Raw genomic sequence first — 23,349 nt, forward strand, 5'->3', positions numbered from 1 at the left:
CCATCAGGGACGGGATCGTACATATTTCCGGCTTCGTCAATTCTTCTACTGGCCCAAGATGGGCCTTGACGTGAAGAAATTTGTTAAGTCTTGCGGCATATGTCAGCGCACTAAGGGTGGGTTGCCTAGATCCGGTTTGCTGCAATCGCTCCCAGTACCAGACACCCCCTGGAAAGATATTTCCATGGACTTTATCGTTGGCTTACCCCAGACCCCTCAGGGCTTTGATGCAATTTATACATTTGTTGATCGGCTTACAAAATGTGTCCATTTAGTCCCCACGACTTCCAAAATTGACGCTAAGGGTTCTGCTGATTTGTATCTCCAGAATGTGTTTAGATTACACGGTTTGAGTTCCACTATTGTTTGTGATCGGGACCCAAGATTTACTTCTGAATTTTTCCGGGAATTGTTTCATCAATTAGGTACCACCTTGTCGTTTAGTACTGCCAATCACCCACAGACCGATGGGCAGACTGAGAGAATGAATAGAGTAATTGAGGATGTGCTTAGAGCGTTTGTTAACCACAAACAAGATAATTGGGACAAGCTTCTGCCTCTTTGCGAATTTGCAATTAATAGTTCATATCAGTCTTCCACTTCTAGCACGCCGTTTTATCTAAATTATGGACTTAATCCCAAGTCCCCACCAGATTTCCTGGCACGGAGGGGAGGAGGGAGTGCCCCAGACTGGATCCAGGATCGGGCGGATGCCGTCAAGTTGGCAAAGGACGCCATGATTGCCGCTCAGGCTAGACAAGCTCAGTATGCAGACAGGGGAAGAGTGCCCAGCAACCTGAAGGTTGGCGACATGGTGCTGGTGTACAAGGATTTCCTAACAACCGCAGAAGCCCGGGATCAGCCTTCACAGAAGCTACGCCCTAAGTGGTTCGGGCCCTACCCAATCATCAAGAAGATCGGACCCAACGCCTATCAGCTGGATCTACCCAGCGCTATTCGGTGCCACCCTGTCTTCAATGTCACTGCTCTGCGCCGGTATGAGCAGAATACTATTCCCGGCAGGCGGCAGCCACCCCCGCCACCGTTCACTGACTTGCACGGTCAGCCCAGATACATGGTGGAGAAGATTCTTGACGATCGCCAGCGAAGGCATCCGACTCAGTACCTTGTCAAGTGGCAAGGGTACCCAGACGACGAAGCGACCTGGGAGCCAGAAGAGAACTTGCTGGACGAGGCCGGTAGGCCGATAGTTGCTCTGAGGCGTTACAGGGCGTCCAGGGCATGTTAGTGACACTATTGTTACAGCGAAATGTTACTCGCTCAAATTCAATTGCACGTGTACCTTGAGAATTCCCACTTGATCCTTGTTGTGTTAAGCAATCCATTCCCCTCCTGTTTTAGATTTTCCCCATTTCCGTTATCTTCACTCACCTGACTGTCCTTGGTTACCTTGCACGGTGCTTCAATTAGATGAGCGTTGTTGGGTTGACACGATTTCATTTTGATTATTCCCTTTCCACATATTCCTCGACTCCCTGGAGGCACATGTGCCTCGCTTAGGAGGGAGGGATGGTGTAACAGTTCCCTGTTAGCGCTAACCTTATCTGCCCTCTAGCTCTGTATCTTGCACCTTTCCCTATCATGTCAGCACGCGCGTTATCACCTTAGGGCACGAAGTGCCCTATATCAGTTGTGTTGCCTAGAGCAAGCATTGTCTTTTCCAAGAATACCTTCAAACGGTTACACAGAGGCAGGGTACGGCTTGACGCCTTGCCAGCATCCTGGAGCTGATTTCCTCAGCTGCTCTCTAGATTCTCCCGGCTTTCCGAAGCAGCATTGGAGGATTTGTCTTGGTGGTTTCAGCACCTGGAGGGTTCAACGGACGCTCTATTCCTCTGCAAGTTCCAGACCTGGTCATGGAGACGGATGCAGCATCAACAGTCGGCTGGGGAGCAGTCTGTGGTCATCGCCATGCATCAGGACTTTGGACACTGGCGGAGAAGCACATTCATATCAACTGCTTGGAACTGCGTGCAACCTTCTTTGGTCTACAATCACCTGCAAAGGATCTTAGAACCCTCACCACAGCGGCAACTGCCCTGGCGGGTTGGCTGAAGTCTTGAGGCCTCATCTTGAACGCCAGAGCCAGGCTTTGACTATATCTCCCCAGCAGCTTGTACAGGAACTAACAGTCAAAAGCGGCGATTGTCTCCTCCCTTCAGCGTCTTCTGCGCACTACCTCGGCGTTCACGTTGACAATCGCCTAGATTGGGACACCCATGTTGGTGTGATATTGTATGTACTTCAGAGGACAGGGATCGATTGTTTCACATTATTCATACAATTGGCACGCTCATTTAGCTAGCGCTAATATGTAGTCTGTAGCGCTAATACATGTATGTAGTCTGTACATAAGGCACTTTCCTTATGTACGTTGATTCATTCTAACCAAGTTGGTGGAACATAACATGGCGCAGTGGCCTGAACCAACGTGCTATTGCAGCAATGGACGCGGAAGGTGGAGAAGCAACCAAGATGGACGGCGACTTGGCCCACAGCGAACGTGAACCAGTTTCAAGGCAGGACCAAACCCTCGCCCGATTGGCGCAACTGATCGCTGATCAAGCACAGCAGGCTTCTGCCCGGGATGACCGAATGGTGGCGCTGCTAGACGCTGCGCTCAGCCAGGGTGAAAGAGAACCCCAGAGGGCAAGTCAGCCCACAAAGCAGACCTCCATCAATGTTGAACGCCCAATTTTGTACGCTACCGCCACCTTGGCAGATTTCACGACGTGGAAAGAATCGTGGAAGGACTTTGTACGCTGCCAGCACCTCAGGTCCCAGGACCGAGAAACCAGAGTGGCAGCACTGAGACAGTCCTTAGACGATGAACTCCGGCGGTATATCCGCCAAGACATAATCTGTATTTCCGAGGAGGACGATGATGACGTTTGTAAGACGTCGTCGTAACCCTTTACTGGACAGATTTGAGTTCTACAATTTGAAACAAGACGATAATGAGTTGTTCGACTCCTTCCTGACGGTGTTGAAGGAGCTTTACAAGGCTTGTGACTTCACAGTTGGAGAGTTCTGCACTACTTGCACACGTAGCCTCCGTTGATGTGGCCAATGCTGGACGAGCGTCCAGAGGAGAGGCCAGGAGACATTGAGCAACAGGCTTGTGGTTGGCATTTGTCATGATGACACGAGGCATAGGCTTCTGTCCACCTCAGCCCTGACGCTGGAGGATGCCGTTCGGATATGCATGGCTGAGGAAGCTGCCAAAGCCACCCAGCAACATATGCCACAAGCGCAAGTCGGCCGTGCACAGGCATTGCGCAAAACTCGGTACCAGCGGAGCAAGCAGTCACAGTCGAGCAGCAATGCGTCTTCTACTCGCAGTCATGAACCACAACCGAGTGGCAAACCGCCCGTTCAAAAGCAGAAGGGAGACAACCAGCCTAGAGCCAAGTGTCCTAAGTGTGGATATGACTCCCACCCGCTCTCCCGATGTCCTGCCCGAGAGAAGACCTGCAATTCATGTGGTGAGAAGGGACATTTCCAGAGAAGATGCCCAGCGGATGCACCCCAGCTTGGTCACTTGCGGCTGGAAGTCGCAAACTTCAGCGGCAACAATGATCGCATCGAGATACCAACATGCCTGGACAACCATGACCCAAGGTCAGCAGCGAAGCTCAGATGGCTTCCCGATACAGGCAGTGACGTCGATGCAATAAACCTGGATGGACTTCGGAAACTGGGAGGCAAGGCATGTGACCTTGTCCCGGACCCCAGTGTTGTTCTGAATGCCAATGGAGGTCGCCTCACGAACATAGGCATGGTCACGGCTTTGCTGTCGGTCAGTGATCGCCAGATCGCAACACAGATCCACGTGTATGAGGGGTTGCAATGCCCGCTGCTATCAAGGCAGAGTCTGAAGAAACTCGGAATACTTCCGGCAGACTTGCCAAGAAGTGCGCTATCTCTGTTGCGTCCTGCTCCCGGCTAAATGCCCAAGTCCGATCAGCGCTATGAAGTCGAATTGATCCGAGAGAATATTCTTAAGGAATACGCTGATGTGTTTAGCGACGATGCAGTGCCAACCATGAAAGGTCCGCCGATGGTTATCAAGCTCAACGACGGCGCCACACCATACAGAGTTAACGGAGCTCGAGCGATTCCGTTTGCTTACCGTGATCAGGTCAAGGAACAGCTTGATCAGATGGTGAAGGAAAGAGTCATTGAACCAGTAAGCGACCCTTGTGATTGGTGCCACCCAATCGTGCTGGCTGACAAAAAGAACACTGCTGAAAAGCGCCTCACAATTGACTTGACTAAGCTCAATTCACAGGTTCAACGACCAACGAACCCCATGCCCACCCCGCGAGATGCCGTTGCGAATCTTGAGAATGCCCGCTTCTTAACCACACTTGATGGCCGTCATGGGCACTGGCAAGTACAATTGCCACCTGAATCGCGTCATTTAACCACATTTATTACTCCATGGGGGCGATACCGTTTCCTTCCAAATCCGCAGGGTTTCGTCGTGGCGGGGGATAAGTTTAACCAGGGAACGGATCAAGCATTTGAGGGCATCGGCAATTTTGCACAGGTTGAAATGATTGTTTGGTGCATGACGCAACCTTCAATGATCATGTAAAGCGTGTCCGTTCGGTTTTGCAGTGTGCACGAGAGAATGGCATCACATTCTCAAAGAAGAAATTCGCTTTCGCTCAGTCAGAGGTTCAGTTCTGCGGGTACTTCGTCAACGAAGGCGAATGGCGTATGGACCCAGAGAGAACGTCGGCATTGGGACAATTTCTGACCCCGACCACACGCACTGATCTCCGCTCATTTCTGGGCTTGGTTAATCAATTCGGTGATTTCAGCGATGAAATCGCCAAATTGACGCAGCCATTACGGAGTCTGCTGAAGGCAAATGCTGAGTTCCTTTGGAACCAGGATCATGATGCCGCAATGTTGAATATCAAATCTTCCTTGTTGCGAACACCGACCCTGGCGTACTATGAGTTTGGTGCCCCCACTCGCTTGGAAACCGATGCCTCTCGAAATAACGGTCTTGGTTATGCACTCCTACCGTTGCAAGGAGGAAATTGGCGATTGATTCAATGCGGCAGCCGATTCATTTCAGATACCGAATCAGGATACGCGATGATAGAATTAGAGCAACTAGCTATTGCTTGGGCAATGAAAAAATGTCATGTCTATCTCTCCGGGACGAAATTCGAGGTGATAACCGACCATCAGCCACTCATTCCCATTATGAATAAGTACTCATTGATGGAAATCGAAAATCCCCGCATTCGGCGAATGTTGCTTAAGTTGCAGGGGTAGCAGTACCTGGTTTCGTGGCGCAAGGGAAAAGACCACGCTATCGCAGACGCACTGTCCCGCTCGCCGATTGGTCAGCCGCCTAAGGAGGACACTGCCACTGGGGAACTGCCCTACGAGGATTGCGGTCGAGTGGCGTCGGTTACTACCCTCTGTGGCGACGATCAGCAGCCTATTCCCTCAAGCTGAAAAGAAGCGCAGCTCCAGGAAGCAGCACGGGCTGACAATGCCTACCAACAGATCATTGAAACTGTCGAGCGGGGGTTCCCAAACGCAAAGAATTCGCTGCCGGAATGCATCCAGCCGTGTTGGTCCGTGAGGCATTCTTTGTCTGTTGAGAACGGCATTATCCTGAAGGGTTGCCAGATAGTGGTACCAAAGCCACTCACACCAGGGCCAGGAGCGAACGAAGCAGAGGGCACGTCAAGTTGTGTACTGGCCAGGACTGTCAAACGATATTGACAATATGGTCAGGAACTGCCCCCAATGCCGCCGTTACCGATCGTCGCAACAAAAGGAGCCCCTGCTGCGCGACCCAGTGCCAACCCTGCCCTACCAACGTGCCAGTGTAGATATTTTCAGCTGCAGCGGAAACAGTTATATCGTCTACACGGATCATTTATCCGGTTGGCTGTGTATTGATCGTCTAGCACTGGGCACCAGATCAAAGGACGTGATCCGGCGGCTTCGCCAGTGGTTTTCTGACGTCGGAGTGCCGCAGGAGTTGGTCACAAATGGTGGCCCTGTGTACTGGCGCAATAGAAGGTTTCTTCGCTCATATCAAACGTTCCGGCCAAATGTCCCCCCGCCTACAGGCGATTGTCCTGTTAGAGCGCCATCGGGGCCCAGCATCCCCAGAAGTGCGGCGGAGCTCCCACTCCCATTGACAGAGACAACCCAGGTGCGGAGCAGTCAAAGGCAGAGAAAGCCAGTTGATAGGTTCGATATCACATCAACCCGCTGGCAGTCTTATTCATAGATACTGAAACTTTTGGTATAATTGACTCGACCTACATGCGATGGATGGCAATAAAAGGAACATAGGACACTGCCAGAACAGCCACACTGATTGACTACGAAGAAATGCATTTTTAGAATTGAGCTCTTTGGGTTTAATAGAATCCTGACATAATTTTAAAAATAATCGCGTTTTATTGAGTTAGTTGAATTGGAATCCCATCATACTTTAGTTGCGTTTAAGGGAATTCAACTGGGGGGGGGGGGGGGGGGGCATGGTGAGATATTGTATGTACTTCAGAGGACAGGGATCAATTGTATCACATTATTCATACAATTGGCACGCTCACTTAGCTAGCGCTAATATGTAATCTGTAGCGCTAATATGTGTATGTAGTGTGTACATAAGGCACTTTCCTTATGTACGTTGATTCATTCTATCCAAGTTGGTGGAACATAACACATGTTAACTATGTGCTCACCAAGGTTGAAAAGAAAATTGGCACCTTGTTGCGGATACGCCAAAGCCTATCAAGACGCTCTCGTCAGGTGTATGTGCAGGCAGTCATAATGCCCGACCTGCTCATGGCTCCTGCTGCTTTTCAGCCGCAATGCGAGAGGTTCAACTGAAACGACTGCAAACCGCGCAAAACAGAGCCATCCGCAGTATCAATGACAACCTGCCCCGGACGGCCATGCAGAAGCTGCTCACTGCTCACTACCTGTACCGTGTCAGCGAGCTCTACAGGCAGAAAATATTGATCACCATCTGGCGGTGCATACACGCCCACACCAGCCCTGTACTCGCCCAGCTTCTTACCCCGGCACAAGGCACTCCTACCTGCCATCAGCAGTCAAATGGTCTACTAAACTAGGCAAACTGTAGCCGCCGCGGTCAGCGGAGATTTTCTGTTGCTGGTGCTCTGTTGTGGAACGCTCTCCCTAGTGAGGTCCGCACAATTGCCCGGCTTCCTGAGTTTAAGCATGCATGTGTACCATACGCCTGTAGGGAGTAGTTTGAGTTACTGCTGATAGCTCTGCTCTCCCTCTTCGTGAAGTTCAGTAATCCTCTTGTAGTATCACAGATACATCCTCTCCCCCCCCCCCCCCCCGTTTACTCGCAGTTATTAGTATCCTATTCTCTTACTATGTGCCTCCATAGCTTTTACTATGTTCTTCCATAGCCACTTCTACGCTAAGCCTTCGCCGCCATTTTATTGGGTCGTCATCCCGTTTGTATGTGCGAAGTGAAATAAGAACCAACCAACCAATCTTCAGTCTGCTCAAGTGTTCATCGACATCGAAAACGAAAGCGGCTGTATGGCGCATCAACAAAATACGATGAACCACCAGCCCGGAGCTGAACAGCGAAGCCCAACAACTGTGGCAATGGTGCCTGGAGACGGACATCACCATCAAAGCCCAGCACCGGCCAGGCGAATTGAATGTGGAAGCCGACTTTTGGTAACAGCAAACGGGAGCAGCGCAGTGGATGCCAATCAACTTGCTTTTCCTCTGGAAGTGGATCTATTACCTTCATGCACGGCTGTCCAGCTACCCCGATTTATGAGCTGAAAACCAGATCTCATCGTGGAGGACCGATGCTCTCAGCTTCACATGGCCCGACCTGCGTACCTGCTTCCTCCGTTCTGCCTCCTAACGAGGTGTCTGAGGAAGATTAAGAGGGAGGAGATGACTCAGTGTGTGTTAGCTGCCCCGAGAAATGAGTCCTATGATTTCTCCTCCTACTGAGCCTCTGTGTCGACCAACCAATAATGCTGCCTCATCACCCTGGGTTACTCATGAACGAGCAGGGAAATGTCCACCCCCTCATGGAAGCAAGACAGCTGCGCCTAGTTGCTTGGCAGCTGTCCGGAATACATGGCAGCATCAACAACTTTCAGCAGATGTGTCGTCGCCCCTCAGTTCTTCTTGGCTGAGGAAACATTACAAATCAGCTTGGTCACTGTGGTGTTAGTGGTGCTGTCAAATGGACATTAATCCCGTTTCGAATCTTCCGGCAAATCAACTGTCCTGCAGTACCTTACGGACCAAGTGACGGTAGGGAAGTCATACCAGACCATTGGAGTGTACCACTCTGCACTATCCAATACCCTGCAGCCGATGGGGGGCCAAGCGACCGGCCAACACTCGCTTGTCTCCCGGTTGATGTGTGGAAATTATCAACAACATCTATCTATGCCTCGCAATTTGGTTACTTGGGAACCGGCAATCCCGCTAGGCACTCTCCAGTCTCGGCCCCTGGTGAAGGATCTGTCCTTGGGAGAATCACATCCTACAAATGTGCTTTCTACTGTCTATAACGGGTAATTTCAGGGCATCTGAGCTCCGGCATCTGTCAGCCGACTCCATTGGTTTCTCTTCGGAAGGTGTCTCACTGCAATTGTGGGCATTAACTAAGATAGAGCGCTCTTGCAGATTTAAGAGTCTTCGTAGCCAGATATTAGTTGGAGGCAGTTTGCCCTGTAGTTTACTTGGAAGTATACGTGAAACACACAAAGGCTTTAAGACCCTCAGGTACTCAGCAGTACTTCACCTTAGCTCGTAAGCCACACCGTGCGGTACCAGCTGCTACGATTTCTCGTTGGCTGGTGTCCGTGTTATCCACCGTTGGCACTGACACGTTGGTGTTCAAAGGGCATTCAACCTGAGCCGCTGCATCGTCGATGGCTGCAGCTGCTGGTCTGTCAGCTGATCCGCAGCATCGTCGATGGCTGCAGCTGCTGGTCTGTCAGCTGAGTTCCTATGCGTCGTTGGCTGGAAACAAGAGTCCACGCTCCAGTGCGTCTATCTCAGAGATCCCATGCCTGCTGCGTCAGTCCACATTCGGCAGGAGCTCGCAACTGGAGTATTGACTGCTGCTGTGCCAGCATCTACACAGCCCTGAAACAATGCTGACAGTGTGCTTGTTCATCTACGTCATGATGGTGTGGATGTGTGCAAACATATACAGTGACTTTGCTGTACAAATCCATTATTTGTTTTACAAGTATCTGAGTGGTGTACGCATTAAAAGTAATTACAGGACAACCAGTGTTGGAGTCTCGCTGTACTAGATTTATGAATATTATTTCCTGAATTTGCTTCGTGTTGCCACACCATTGATTGGTGTTAGGCCATTGTGTTATTTTCCAGCCAGGGTGTTCTGGTTTTCCGAGTCATAAATATATCACTGACACTCGTACTTCCTCCGGAAACAAAACCTTCGTGACTTTGTCACATGACTTTTCAAGGAGTTACTGTGCTCAACAGAAGTGTTCTTTTCGAAGAAAAACACTTCGACATATCTACAATATCTACAGAATAGATTTTTTGGAAGTAGAATTTCAGTCTGGGTCACCATCGCTCGACTCATCACCGCTGAAACCGTTCTAAGTGGCAGGTCGATCAACGCAATGTCGTATGTCGCGGAGAAGCTTCTCCGTGTCCCTGATCATCTTCACTGTTATCTGAATGCCTTCGCCACGGAGACCACGGTAGCACTGCAGCGCTGGTACTCATTACCGCCTCCGCTCTCGCTCCAGGATGCCCCGGAACAACAAACACAGGCAAAGCTTAACATTTCAAATTTCTCTCTCTCTGCATCTTGGAGTTTTGACATCTTGCCGACCTGTTGGCATGCCGACAGGTGTTTTGGGGATGGCGAAGATTTCAAAACGCTAGCTGCTATTACTATTCATTTTCCACTCTTCTTGCTCCTGGGTGCCATTGTCCTGCTTTGTCAAGTTCTGAACTAAAAAATAGCAGCGACGAGCAGTGAGCACAGTGCTTTTCTTCGCATTGCGTCAGGTGGACGAAAATGAAAAACATGTTCGCTTTGCTTTGATTACAGCGTCGACACCCTTGCTCTGCGACGACTGTCGGCTCTCCAGAACATGACTCATGCTTTCCTACAATTACGAAATGTCATGTCAGTGTTTCAGGCTGACATAACCAGAGAGAAAGAGCGAAATAACAGCAGCGTAGTAGTGTAGCAGTGAAAAAATGTCACGAAGTTTTTGTTTCCGAAAGAAGACGTAGCCATTAGTGCATAAGATACCTGCTGCCATGGAGGCCGGTTGATATGAAAAATTAAAAAAATCACGGTTCGCGTTAGACTCGGCTGGAAGCCGAGTTTTCCGCATCTGCCGTGGGAACGCCACCACCCTCTAGGATCAAGGCGCAGATGCAGCGCCTAAACGGTGGGAGCTGAGTAGATCAGACCCACCACAATGTGGTCAAAACCGAAATCCCATTAGCTGCATCCATGTTATAGGGGATTCACACACACACGGGTAAACCTGAGGTCACGGGACAAGGTAAAAGGTCAGACCTTTTGGTCAAAGGAGTGGGGCTGTTCACACCCATGGTCAGTTTCCCTTGGCCGCACGTTTGGCCATGAATTTGTGGCGGGGCAACTAAAAAAATAATCTGTAATGCATTTTTGTAGTACATTCTGTACTGTATCTTGCATTCACCATGCACGATTTTCCTATGGGCACGGTCTGAAAATGCAAGTTGCGATGCACTCGTACAACTAAGGTTCAGAGCTCTCGCCAAATACAAGATCTACGCATGCGCGTCTTATAGCCATGGGATTTTTCCCTTGACAAACGCCCTGAGGCCCACGGCCACGGCTTTGCCAGTTTTTTCCCAAGAGGTTCTTCCTTTCCCCCAGTACCATAGTTTCCATAACAATTTTCCCATATCCGTGGTTTTACCCGTGTGTGTAAATCCCCTATAACCCTCTGCAGGCAGGCATAGTGGGATGGTCTAAGACCATGATTGAGAAACAGAGGGTACCAGGTTTAAGTCCTGCTTGGAAGCGGAAGGAATTTTTCCAGCCGTGCTGCGACCCACAGTTAATTGCGATCTCGTGGCCTGGCCGGTTGACTGTGAAATATACACTGTTATAATTATTGAAGTTCGAAGCTCGGGACATGCAATTGCACATTTCACAGGCAATGATGCATTTTGATGTGAAGTGAAAATTGTATAAGGGGCAGAGAGCGGAGATGAAACAGTCCCACTCGGGTACCCTCCCTAGTAAGATCTATAATGCGCTGAGAAAAGAGTGAAGACAAAGCGAGAGTTTCCGTGTATGAGCTGATGGATCACTTGTGGGGTAGTTTTCTTTAAGGAGATTTTTCTTTTCAAATTTCAAAATCTCGAGCAAAGGAAAACCCGGTTCAGGGTAAGTATACACTGTTTTATATCCGTACTTTGCTCCTCATACCATGCCCACTTCACATCAATTGCTGTGAAATGGGCAATTGTTTTCAAAAGTAAAATTAATGCAAGGGTGCACTAGCTTGTACCTAGAGCTTGTCCAGGTCCACCTCGTCTTGTCATGCAGGTCAGCTACCTTTCTCTCTTTCCTTTTTGTATGCGTTCCTTCTTCATCAAATTTATTTTCGGTGTATTTATTTCGTGAAGTTTTTCGTAGTGTGTGTGCGCGCGTGCGTTCATAAAATATTACTAAATCAGAGGTCCAATCATGGTGAGCCACGCTCTAATTTTTGATGTTTAGCAGAAGTGCAACTACGCTATTTTTAGCCATGCAAGCAGTATCAGTAGGTTCCTGGTCACGTCTAGTTTCTTATCTTTAGACTTAGAGAAGTACAGGAACAATAACTGTAATGTATGATACTAGTAAACACTTTTGTGAGATCCGTGCGCACGTGCGGTGTGTGTGTGTGTGTGTGTGTGTGTGTGTGTGTGTTTTTTCTTTTTTTTCTCCCTCAGTCATTTTTTATCTTTTTTCTCTCTTTTTCTTTCTTTTTTTTCTCCGCGAGGACGCGGCATTCTTTTTTCATGGAGGGGTGGTATGTTGGGCCCACAAGTAATTACAGTATATTAGTTCATATAATTCATTAGTTCATGCATTATTCATTTGGCCTGGGTAGCTACTTGCGCGTCCATATTTGCCATAGCTACCCAGACCCTTTATATTGCGTTGCTTCTCTCTTAAACTCTCTCTTCTCCTCAATGAGCTCTCTTCAACTCTCTCTCTCTCTTCAGTAAGCTCTCTTCAATAATCTCCCTCTTCAATAATCACCATGTAGTCGTTTCGTTCGTCCTGGTCTTCGTCGTCCCGTATATAATAAAAGTCGTTCGACCAACATACCTTTTCCCGTTGTCAGTCTCTTGTTCGCACTCAACAGTCGTTTAAAAAAACACCCTGGCTGGCTGCTCCGCTACTCTAGTCAATCGCACAGAATCAGTGCACGAATCGGCTGTGCAGCTTCAAAAGTGTCCATGCTCCCACAGTAACGAGGGAAGGCTGCAGCTCACACTCCACATTCCTTTTGCTGAAAGCTCTGTTGTGTTTTTGAGTGTTGCATTTTTTGAAGAAAATTGTACTTCTATGGTGTAGCTTTCACAGTTCTGCTCCATCTACCTTTCTCTTCACGGTGAAAGGCGAGTTCGTAGCATTGAAATCACTCGTGCCAGAGCGGCTAAGCGATTTTGTTCCACACCTAGAATCAAAGCCTTTTGAGCTCCGTACTCCCTATCAGTCGCCAAGTAAAATGGCGAGTGCTCAATATGGCTACCTAGTTGGAAGGCTTGACTTTGCACATGGGTGTTGTCTGCACCCACACACCACACATTCTGCCTGATTCACTGGCCTGTCAATCAATTATATTGAAAGCTTTCGGTCCGGATCTCGCCACTGCATGACTCAGTTACAACCAGTTATGACCAGTAGCTTTGGACGTCATCTTCGCTTTGGACGTCAACATCGCTCCAGCAAAGCGGCAAAGCCTTGAAAGGATTTGTAAAACATGTATTGCAGCTATCTGTCATGTTCAAAGCAAGACCAGCATGTCCAGTAGTTCAAAGCTAGACCAGCATGTCCAGTAGTTCAAAGCTAGACCAACATGTCCAGTAGTTCAAAGCTAGTCCAACATGTCCAGTAGTTCAAAGTTAGACCAACATGTCCAGTAGTTCAAAGCTAGTCCAACATGTCCAGTACTTCAAAGCTAGACCAGCATGTCCAGTAGTTCAAAGCTAGACCAGCATGTCCAGTAGTTCAAAGCTAGACCAACATGTCCAGTAGTTCAAAGCTAGACCAACATGTTCAGTAGTTCAAAGCTAGACCAACATGTCCAGTAGTTCAAAGCTAGTCCAGCATGTCCAGTAGTTCAAAGCTAGACCAACATGTCCAGTAGTTCAAAGCTAGACCAACATGTTCAGTAGTTCAAAGCCAGACCAACATGTCCAGTAGTTCAAAGCTAGACCAACATGTCCAGTAGTTCAAAGCTAGTCCAGCATGTCCAGTAGTTCAAAGCTAGTCCAACATGTCCAGTAGTTCAAAGCTAGACCAACATGTCCAGTAGTTCAAAGCTAGACCAACATGTCCAGTAGTTCAAAGCTAGTCCAACATGTCCAGTAGTTCAAAGCTAGACCAACATGTCCAGTAGTTCAAAGCTAGACCAACATGTCCAGTAGTTCAAAGCTAGACCAACATGTCCAGTAGTTCAAAGCTAGACCAGCATGTCCAGTAGTTCAAAGCTAGTCCAGCATGTCCAGTAGTTCAAAGCTAGTCCAACATGTCCAGTAGTTCAAAGCTAGACCAACATATCCAGTAGTTCAAAGCTAGACCAACATGTCCAGTAGTTCAAAGCTAGTCCAGCATGTCCAGTAGTTCAAAGCTAGTCCAACATGTCCAGTAGTTCAAAGCTAGTCCAACATGTCCAGTAGTTCAAAGCTAGACCAACATGTCCAGTAGTTCATAGCTAGACCAACATGTCCAGTAGTTCAAAGCTAGACCAACATGTCCAGTAGTTCAAAGCTAGTCCAGCATGTCCAGTAGTTCAAAGCTAGTCCAACATGTCCAGTAGTTCAAAGCTAGACCAACATGTCCAGTAGTTCAAAGCTAGACCAACATGTCCAGTAGTTCAAAGCTAGTCCAGCATGTCCAGTAGTTCAAAGCTAGTCCAACATGTCCAGTAGTTCAAAGCTAGACCAACATGTCCAGTAGTTCAAAGCTAGACCAACATGTCCAGTAGTTCAAAGCTAGACCAACATGTCCAGTAGTTCAAAGCTAGACCAACATGTCCAGTAGTTCAAAGCTAGACCAACATGTCCAGTAGTTCAAAGCTAGTCCAGCATGTCCAGTAGTTCAAAGCTAGTCCAACATGTCCAGTAGTTCAAAGCTAGTCCAACATGTCCAGTAGTTCAAAGCTAGACCAACATGTCCAGTAGTTCATAGCTAGACCAACATGTCCAGTAGTTCAAAGCTAGACCAACATGTCCAGTAGTTCAAAGCTAGACCAACATGTCCAGTAGTTCAAAGCTAGTCCAGCATGTCCAGTAGTTCAAAGCTAGTCCAACATGTCCAGTAGTTCATACTATACACCCTCCTTCAGGTCAGCGTCCCTTTCATCCCAGCCAACGCCCTTAACAGTATTAGTATGAAGTCATGCTCACACACTCGGATTGCGCCCAAATTATCTGCCAGAACTACAATTTTGGCCCCAGTATAAGTCCTGCCGCTTCCACTATAACCACTCTTGATAACGGTGCTCCAAGACTGGTACAAAAGCCTTTAAAGTGGGATTCACAGAAGCTTTTTTTGGGATGCGACACGCGATGCGACGCGATCTACGACGGACGCATGCAATGCGAACTCGCGAAATACCATTCACAGAAGAAGTCAGCGATGCGACAACATCTTGCTGATTTGGCTACGTCACTATGATATTCGCGCGGTTTGATACAACTTGTACAAATTTATAGGCAACTCTTGAACCTTTGTACAACTTTGCTGTAGAAAAGGTCAAAAACGTACGCCAAATCGCTTGTCGCATCGCATCGCATCGCAAGAGTTGAGCCAAGCTCAACTTCTGCGATGGCCTGCGATGGCCCAGTTGCGGCAGTTGCGTGGCGTGCGACATGACTGCGATTTGGGGTTTTCCCGGTTTCGCGCCTGTCGCATCGCGTGTCGCATCGCAAAAAGCTTCTGTGAATCCCGCTTAATACTTCCCAGTAAGATCACTAACTCCTTTGTTTACCCTCAGAAATAACCTTGCACACTTCCACTTTTCGCTCACTTTTGAATTTTGCCCGTTTTATGTCCTTCCTATGTATCGACTTAGACTCATATTTTCATGAATTATTCTGCATGGCTTGCATCATGGCTTTATTGTCAGCTTCTAATTTACCTTTCCAGCAAATGTCACTTCTCTGAATCTCTCTTCTGCTGCCACACACGCTTAGCTATATCTGACCATTTCACTACCTCATGTAATCACAGGGGAGACTAAGTCTTCCTTACTTCACCCCTATTATTTTTATGCATTGTAATGTTCAGGCATTGGTGAAGTGCTGAAGAAGAATGGAAAAATGCCCATGATTCACCTCATGTCCAGGCCACTTGGGAATAGTTTCAATGACGGTATGCCTATGGCTGGTATATGGTACCATTCAGCACACTGATTTACTTCGGATCTCAACATTACTGCCACCATTTAGTGCGACTCTTTTTCTCAGCACAGCCTCGAGTCCCTTATGGTGAAGCTCTCCTCTGCAGCACGTTGGGTTGTCCCGGGGGCCGTACGTTTCCACAATGTCTCTGGTCTTGTTGCAGCAGGTATCAAAAGCCTCTCAACAAGATACAGTAAAACCGGACCTAACCGGACACCCTTGCTGCAGCGAAAACCATCATGATATATCAGAATTCCGCTTGATCCAAGGATGCACGTTTGATCCACAGTACTTTGGTGCAGAAACATTTGGTCAATACAATATTCTGTTTCGGACAAGGTTGGGCAAATACAGGTTGTACTGTAGCTCTAATGCTATGGAAGATGTCAGGTGGTGGCAGCATCTGCTGCAATACTGGAATGGTAAATCATTCTTCCTGCATTCCGACTGTCCTCCATTACCAAATCTACAACTATAATAATATGTGCCACAACCAGCTAAAACATGTCTTAGGGTGACAATTTTCAAATTTTGTTTTCCTCCAGAAAAACAGTTCTTGGGACCTTACTTGACCTCTTGAAGGTGATACAGGGCAGAAAAGTAGTCTACAAGTGCCCCAAACACCGCTTTCAAAATAATTATGTACTTTGAAATAGAAAGTGACAGTTTTCGCACAGTCTGACACAAAGAGACAAACTATTACTTGATGGCTTTTGTGGCGGAGCACAATACAACGGAACTAAAGATGTTGACACCGACTTGAGCATGTCAACGACATCAGTTCAAAGGCATGGCCCAAGTTCTTCCTGGAAAGCAACACGATGCGCTGGGCGGCGTTGCACTTGCATACTCTTTCGATTCTGGCAGTGACACTTTCGATCGTCTCCTGCGTTTCCGAGACTGCGTCAGACGCCTCATGAGAGCTGAACGCAAGTAACGTTGTAAGGCAGCCGGTTCGCCGCCTAAATGATTATGTACTAGCCCACAACTTGTGCCTCTTCGCTACTGGAGACGACGGGGACGATTCAGCTTCGCTGTCGACCTCAACATCAATGAGATCCCAACAAAAGATCCCAACAAATTGTCAGCGTCGCTCTGTAGACCCGCCGCCACGAACTTGCAGACACCTGAACAAACCTGGGCCATGCACAGCGATCGTCTGGCCGTGCGAGCTGCTCCAGTATCACTAGATGCGGACATTGTCAGTCTTTGCTCGCCAGCTACTTGAAGTAGAACGCCAAACAAGTGTTTGAGCAAAATTTGAGAAGATGATCGCCACATCATGAATCATTTGAATGAAGTGCAGAGTGAACGCGCTCCAAAAAAACACTTTTTTCATTTCGTCATTTCCCAACTTTTTTACGAAACCCCAAAGACATGTTTTAGCTGATCGCGGCCCATATATAGATGCAAGTGGTTCTCGTGTCTGGGGAGTCTACAGGAACGTCTGTCTGGGGTATCAATGGCACGTGGACTAGTGAAGAAGTAGAAAGAGAGACATCATGTGGCATGCGCCGTATGCCTTGCCAATTGTTTTCACCACCTGGTACCATGATGAGGCAAAGCTATGTATCCTCGTTCACTGCACTAATGAAGTAGTTGTAGATTATGTAAAGTCGGCCTGTAGCAAATCATCTCCAGCTATGCAACTGCTCCTCATTGGCAAAGAGCAGACCTTCATGAGAACGAAGAGAAATGAAAATACAGTTGAAACGATAGGAATGAACATTTGTCTCTGCCAAACACAACTTTACTATTCAGCCACCCAAATGTCATGGAGAAGGAACTTGACTGCCGATTCTTTGTCACGTTTCTTTAGAAAGGCATCTTGGTAGCTCACTCCGGTGCGAAGAACCTACCAGGCGATGTGACCTTGCCCCGATACATGGGGAAGTAAGCTAGTATGCTGGATGTGTTATATCTTCTAATACATGACACACCTATTCGACTGGCAATATACACGCGCTCCCGCCTCACACCTGGGCATACAAAAATGTTCCAACGCATGTGTAGTCACAAGCAATTGACACGTTGTGTTGGGGGTTGCGATCACTTCCTTTTGGATAAGGATATTAGAAGAATATGCTGAATGCAGTTCACAAGTTCGTGGGGAAGTTGTGAACGGAAAAGCGGTTAGCAGTATAATACGTTTGACATAATATAATTTGATTATAAACTGGCTCTAAGGAAGCAATCGATAACCGTTGCACCATGATATCATCACATAATTATTATGATCTTCAGTGATTCCCACCGCCCACAGCCCACCGAGAGCCGACACACAAATGGCCCCAAAGGGCTAGCCCACGGCTGTCCACCATGGTCCAATCACACGAGCGGCCATAGAGGCCGACAGGCAGCCCACCAAGCACTAAAATAATGATCCTGTCAGCACCGGGCTGCTAGCATACTGCCCACCAAGGGTGCACAAATGGCCGACGCTGCCAGCAATCTGCCCACCAAGGGTGCATGGACGGCCTTTGAGGCCAACAACCTTCTCACCGACAGCTGAAGCCACCTGCTCACCGGATACTAATACGTATACCCCATCGAGGGCTGAAGCAAACTGCCCACCTTGAGCTAAAACATTCACCCTACCGAGGGCTGAAGCAAACTGCCCACCTAGAGCTAAAACATTCACCACACCGAGGCCTGAAGCAAACTGCCCACCAGGAGCTAACACATACACCCCACCGAGGCCTGAAGCAAACTGCTTACGGGGGCTTACATGTACACCCCATTGAGGGCTAAAGTCGAACTTTTGGAATCGCTGTTTTCTGTGTTCGAACATTAGAGCCACCCTTTCCGAGCAATGGCAAGTTGTTACTGATGCCATGGTGGTCTCGGACTTTGTCCAAGCCCTCTTCCGCACCAAATATATTCATCGCGCTCCGCACTATTCTGCCCCAGAGCTCGTATCGTTTTTCTGGAGTTCTTGCCCTTCGACATACTGAAGTTGACGATGGCAAGAACAAATTGTTCTCAATTTCGTAAAAAAAACACGACGTGTGCCGCATGATGCTGTGAGGGTAGCATGCCTGAAAACATCAACAAAATCAGCGAAGCGCTTGCCAAGAAAAGAAGGTGCAGAACTGCTTACCCAATCCCGCTGGAAGGTCATGTCAGTGTACTCGAAAAAATATAGTTTTCATGTCATCGCCTGCCACCTGGAGTCATGGATGGCTTGAAAACGAAGTTTCATGACCTGAATTTGAACGTGTGTCTTGTTCAGCGTATCGCTTAGTACTGAAGGGTCTGCCTCAAACTCTGATGAAGACATCGACCTTAGCTGCAAGTGCAGCAAAAACGGGAGGCCAAAACTAAAGCTTGGTCTGTCGACAATGCTCTGCCTCAATTTCTAGCTGATTTCTTTTCACGTTGAGCGGACAAAAAAAAATGGAAAAATCGCTCTGGGAAGCAACAATTTTAATAATGTGGAGGAAGTACATTCCATTGAGGGCTGAAGCAACCAGCTCACCAAGAGCTATCACATACATCCCATTGAGGGATGAAGTATACTGCCCCCCCCCCCCCAGGTGTAGCACATACACCCACCAAGCGCTGAAGCATACTGCTTGCTGTGAGACGATCATGTACCGCCCACCAACGGCTGATGTGTAATGCCTGTACGGACTATTGAGAGCCAATGATTAGCTGCTGACACCCACGACCTTCCCACCAAGGGCTAAAGCATACGGGCCCTAGGCGCCAATCTCGTACCGCCCAGCGTGTGCAAACGAACGACCAACGGGGCCACGAATTCTCCCACCTAGGGCTCACATAACTACCTGGCATTAGGAGTCACACCACACACCTACAACAATCCTGATGCCCGCTTGCATCCCCACCTCCATTCGGGAAGAAAACAAGTTGCAAATGAATGAAAGAGCAGAGACAAACAAAATAGAGACGGTTGAATGGTGGGGAAAAGTAATACATAATTTCAGCAAATCCAGAAAGAAACTAAAATTTAGGACAGCTCCGCCATGTCCAGACAGGTTTCGAGAAATTCAAGACAAATCTGTCGAATTGAAATCATAAAAATGCCCGTAAAAATTGGCCAACTTCGGTCTTCTCGACAACCGGTGGCATGGCCAAGCAATCTGCCTCGCTTTACAAGCGTATTGCATCCCTTATTGCTGAGAAAAGCAGCGAACCATAATTATTCGGTTGTCATGGCATTCATCCGCTGCCGCCTTAGCTTTGCTTTTTTTTTTTTTTTTTTACTAAGTACACAACCTACTCGTCAGAAGGGGAGAAGACAACAGAGTATACAATGACAAAACAGCAGGGAGAGCTTTGCTCAGAGCAAGTGCTATGTGCCTGCATGGTAACTGCTCTGTTTTCGCTGTGCATGCACCTGTCTCTTCTTCTGCCTCTCTAGTTGTTGCCGAAGCCGGCACATCCCGTCATTAATATTGTAGTCTTTAGTTCTTTAATATCAGTATTTGTCATGGCGACTCCATTACACACTTTGTAGCACGATTTCAAATTTATAAAAGTAGAAATTGGCCAACGTGTAAACTGTGCAGGGACAGCAATATGACACATACTCACAGCATCAGCACTGTGCCTATAATACCCATGTGCGTGGGCAACTAAGCTTTCCTGTGTAAGGCACAGATCTTCTTCCAATTCGTGCAATTCTTGCATGAGTAACTGAGCTTATGTATGATGCAGACATACTGTATCATTCTGTACTGGGAAATGTTTGAAATGTTAAAATAAAGTTTTGTCCATGCTGTTCTTTTCTGTTGGTGTATTGTGTTGTGATGTACATGTATGTACCTGTAGGTCACCACACTGGATGGTACATACATACGCGATATAGGCAAACGAGGCAGTGGTAATACTGAATTCAACTATCCCGCTGATGTAGCTGTGGATGACGATGGTGATCTTGTGGTGGTTGACAACAGCAACCATAGACTGCAGGTAAGATCTATGATTGATTAGTGCGGTTCCACTTTTGTTTAATTACACAATGTTGACTGGAAGTTCAGTACAGACATCAGTCTTCCATTGTTGACATGGTACTAGAGTGTACAGTATGATCAAGGGTAACTAAGCTACCAAGAGTGTGCAACTCTTCACACCCTTTCTATGGCGTCATGCAATGGCAAAAACTCATATCACCTGGTTTTGGAGTCTGGGCGCTTTGCTTGATTGCTTAGTCTGGCTTAGTCTGAGTTAATCTGAGTGGTCAGTCTGGGTGCTTAGCTTGGGTGGCCAGCATCAGGGGCGTCGGAACCGGCCAAAGCGGCACCAATAATTTTCCAAGTCGAAATTCTAAAAATCTGTTCTACGCTTTTTGCAGGCCTGAAAAGGTATTGGGTATCTCATGCATGCATACAAAATGTACGGTGCGCTGTGTGAACCTTTGTACCAGAGCATGGGCAGAGGTGGCAAATCTTTGTAATCATGTACCGTGGTGGCAGTTTATTGTTCTGACTCGAAGAGATGGATGGTTACCATGGTTACCCCGAAATAGGAGATGCTCTTTTCCAAACCAGGTCACATGACTACCCAAAGCGAGCATTCGGGGTTAGCCAAGCTGTGTTCCGTGCATTCTTGCCATCTTGGTATAACAATTATCCGTGGTTGCATTGGGATATGAAGCGTAAACGAGTATTTTGCTTCACATGCGTAAAGGCAGCTCGAGGAAAGCTCCTCTTCAGTACGAAGACCGACGCTGCATTTATTTCAACTGGCTTTCAAAACTGGAAGTATGGTCCGGGAGGATTCTCAAAATATCAGTCCAGCGACTGTCACAAGGAATCTGTTGAAAAGTTGGAGACAACTCCTGAGCCAACTGGTCACGTTGGTGAACTTCTCAACTCACAGTTTTTGTCGGACTGTAAAGAGAATCGAGAGAATTTCCTCCTAATTCCTTCGAAACATCAAGTTTCTTGCTCGACAAGGGCTGCCTCTCTGAGGAGCATCGCAAGATGGAGGTGAAGTAGATAGTGAAGTAGACCACAGCAAGTCATTGCAGTCTGCCAGTAGATAGCAATTTCCACCAGCTCCTGACCGTTTTCGGCGAATTCCAACCGTAGCTACAGAAGTGGCTAGAGAAGAAGAAGGGAAAATACACGAGTGCCGATATGCAGAACGAAATGTAGAAAGTGATGGCACTCCACATCCTACGTGGACTTGCCCTCAGTATCGGCGAAAGTAAGTTTGCCATCATGGTGGACGAAACCACTGACTCCAGCTCTACGGAGCAGTGTGTAATTGTCATTCGATATGTAGATTCAGAGCTCCATTTTCATGAGGAGTTCTGTGGATTTTATGCCATCGCAACGGCTTATGCTGACCCTATTGTCAGCGTAATCAAGGATACCCTGTTGAGGATGAACCTCTAGCTGGAGTGTTGTCGAGGCTAGTGTTATGATGGTGCCTCTACCTTGAAAGGTAGCCGAACAGGAGTTGCAACCCAGATCTTGGCAGATGAGGCCAGAGCTCTATATACTCACTGCTATGGGCATGCCCTGAATCTCGCTTCTCAGGACATGATTCGTGATGTCAAGCATGTCAGGGATGCGATGGACATCACATTTGAGCTCAGCAAGCTATTAAATTATTCTGCGAAAGATACTGCTGAATACAAGCGCCTGAAAGCTGAGCTTGCACCAGAATAACCTGGTTTCCGCACCTTGTGTCCGACCAGGTGGACAGTTTGGGCTGCATCTCTGAAGACCATCTAGACCAACTACAGCGTCCTTCAACAGTGCCTGGAGTCATGTACCGAGCTTGCAAAGAACGATAAGGAGATGTCAGCAAAGTGCAATGGTGTGAGGAGTCAATTGGCAAATTATGACTTCCTCTTCTGTGTCTCTCTCGGTGCAAAAGTTCTATCTCTTGCTGATAACCTCAGCAAGTCATTGCAGTCTACCACCTTGTCTGCAAAGTGAAGGCCAAGCTATTGCAAAAGCTACTGTTGACACTCTTCTGCTTCTCCAAACTGGCAGTAGTTTTGAGGCTTTCTGGTCGAGCGTGATGGAGCTGCAGCAGTCAAATGATGTGCTTGAACCTCAACTAATGAAAAAAAGGAGGGTACCAGCAAGGCTGATGGAAGGTACTGGTGCTCCCTCATTCCCTGCTACAGTCTAGGCCTACATTCGCCCTGAGTACTTTGCTGCAGTTGACACAGTTGTGCAAGCCATCCGTCAGCGGTTTGACCAGGAAGGCTATTGCAATTACGGGAATTTGGAAGACCTTCTTCTCAAAGGCTGTTCTGGGCGAGACTACAGTACAGAGCTAACAGCCATTGCCTCACTGTACAAGGATGACATCCAGACGGATCTTATTCATGACCAGCTGCCTGTCCTTCATGCGCATTGCGTTGCTGAAGGTGATGGTGCACAGACCGTGCTGAGTGTTGTGTCTTACGTGCAGTCTTTGTCAAGTCGTCAGTTCTTCTTGTCAGAAGTGTGTGTCCTGCTCCAGCTTCTGCTGATATCACCAGCCACTAATGCCACCAGTGAGGGCTTACTCTCGCTTCACATATACTGACACACACAGAGACATAGACAGCAATAGCGACACTACACAAAATGAAGGGTAGTTGGCCGCAACCAGACGTGGGTAGTTGGCCGCAGCCAGATGTGAACCGGATATCAAGTGAGGTATGGAAGCAAGAACTGAGAA

The 23,349-nt window shown here is 47.8% G+C and overlaps 1 protein-coding gene across 2 annotated transcripts in view; it reads left to right on the forward strand.

Annotated features, from left to right (window-relative positions):
* Positions 1-23,349, forward strand: part of LOC135811230 (tripartite motif-containing protein 2-like) — a 154,794-nt gene that overhangs the window by 52,223 nt on the left and 79,222 nt on the right. For both annotated transcript variants that reach the window (XM_065324427.1, XM_065324428.1), the window contains exon 7: positions 20,494-20,634. In XM_065324427.1, the coding sequence (XP_065180499.1) occupies positions 20,494-20,634 (141 nt within the window). The remainder of the gene's footprint in view (positions 1-20,493; positions 20,635-23,349) is intronic.

This window comes from Sycon ciliatum, chromosome 3 (genome assembly GCF_964019385.1).
Source record: "Sycon ciliatum chromosome 3, ocSycCili1.1, whole genome shotgun sequence".
NCBI classification, from domain to species: Eukaryota; Metazoa; Porifera; class Calcarea; order Leucosolenida; family Sycettidae; genus Sycon; species Sycon ciliatum.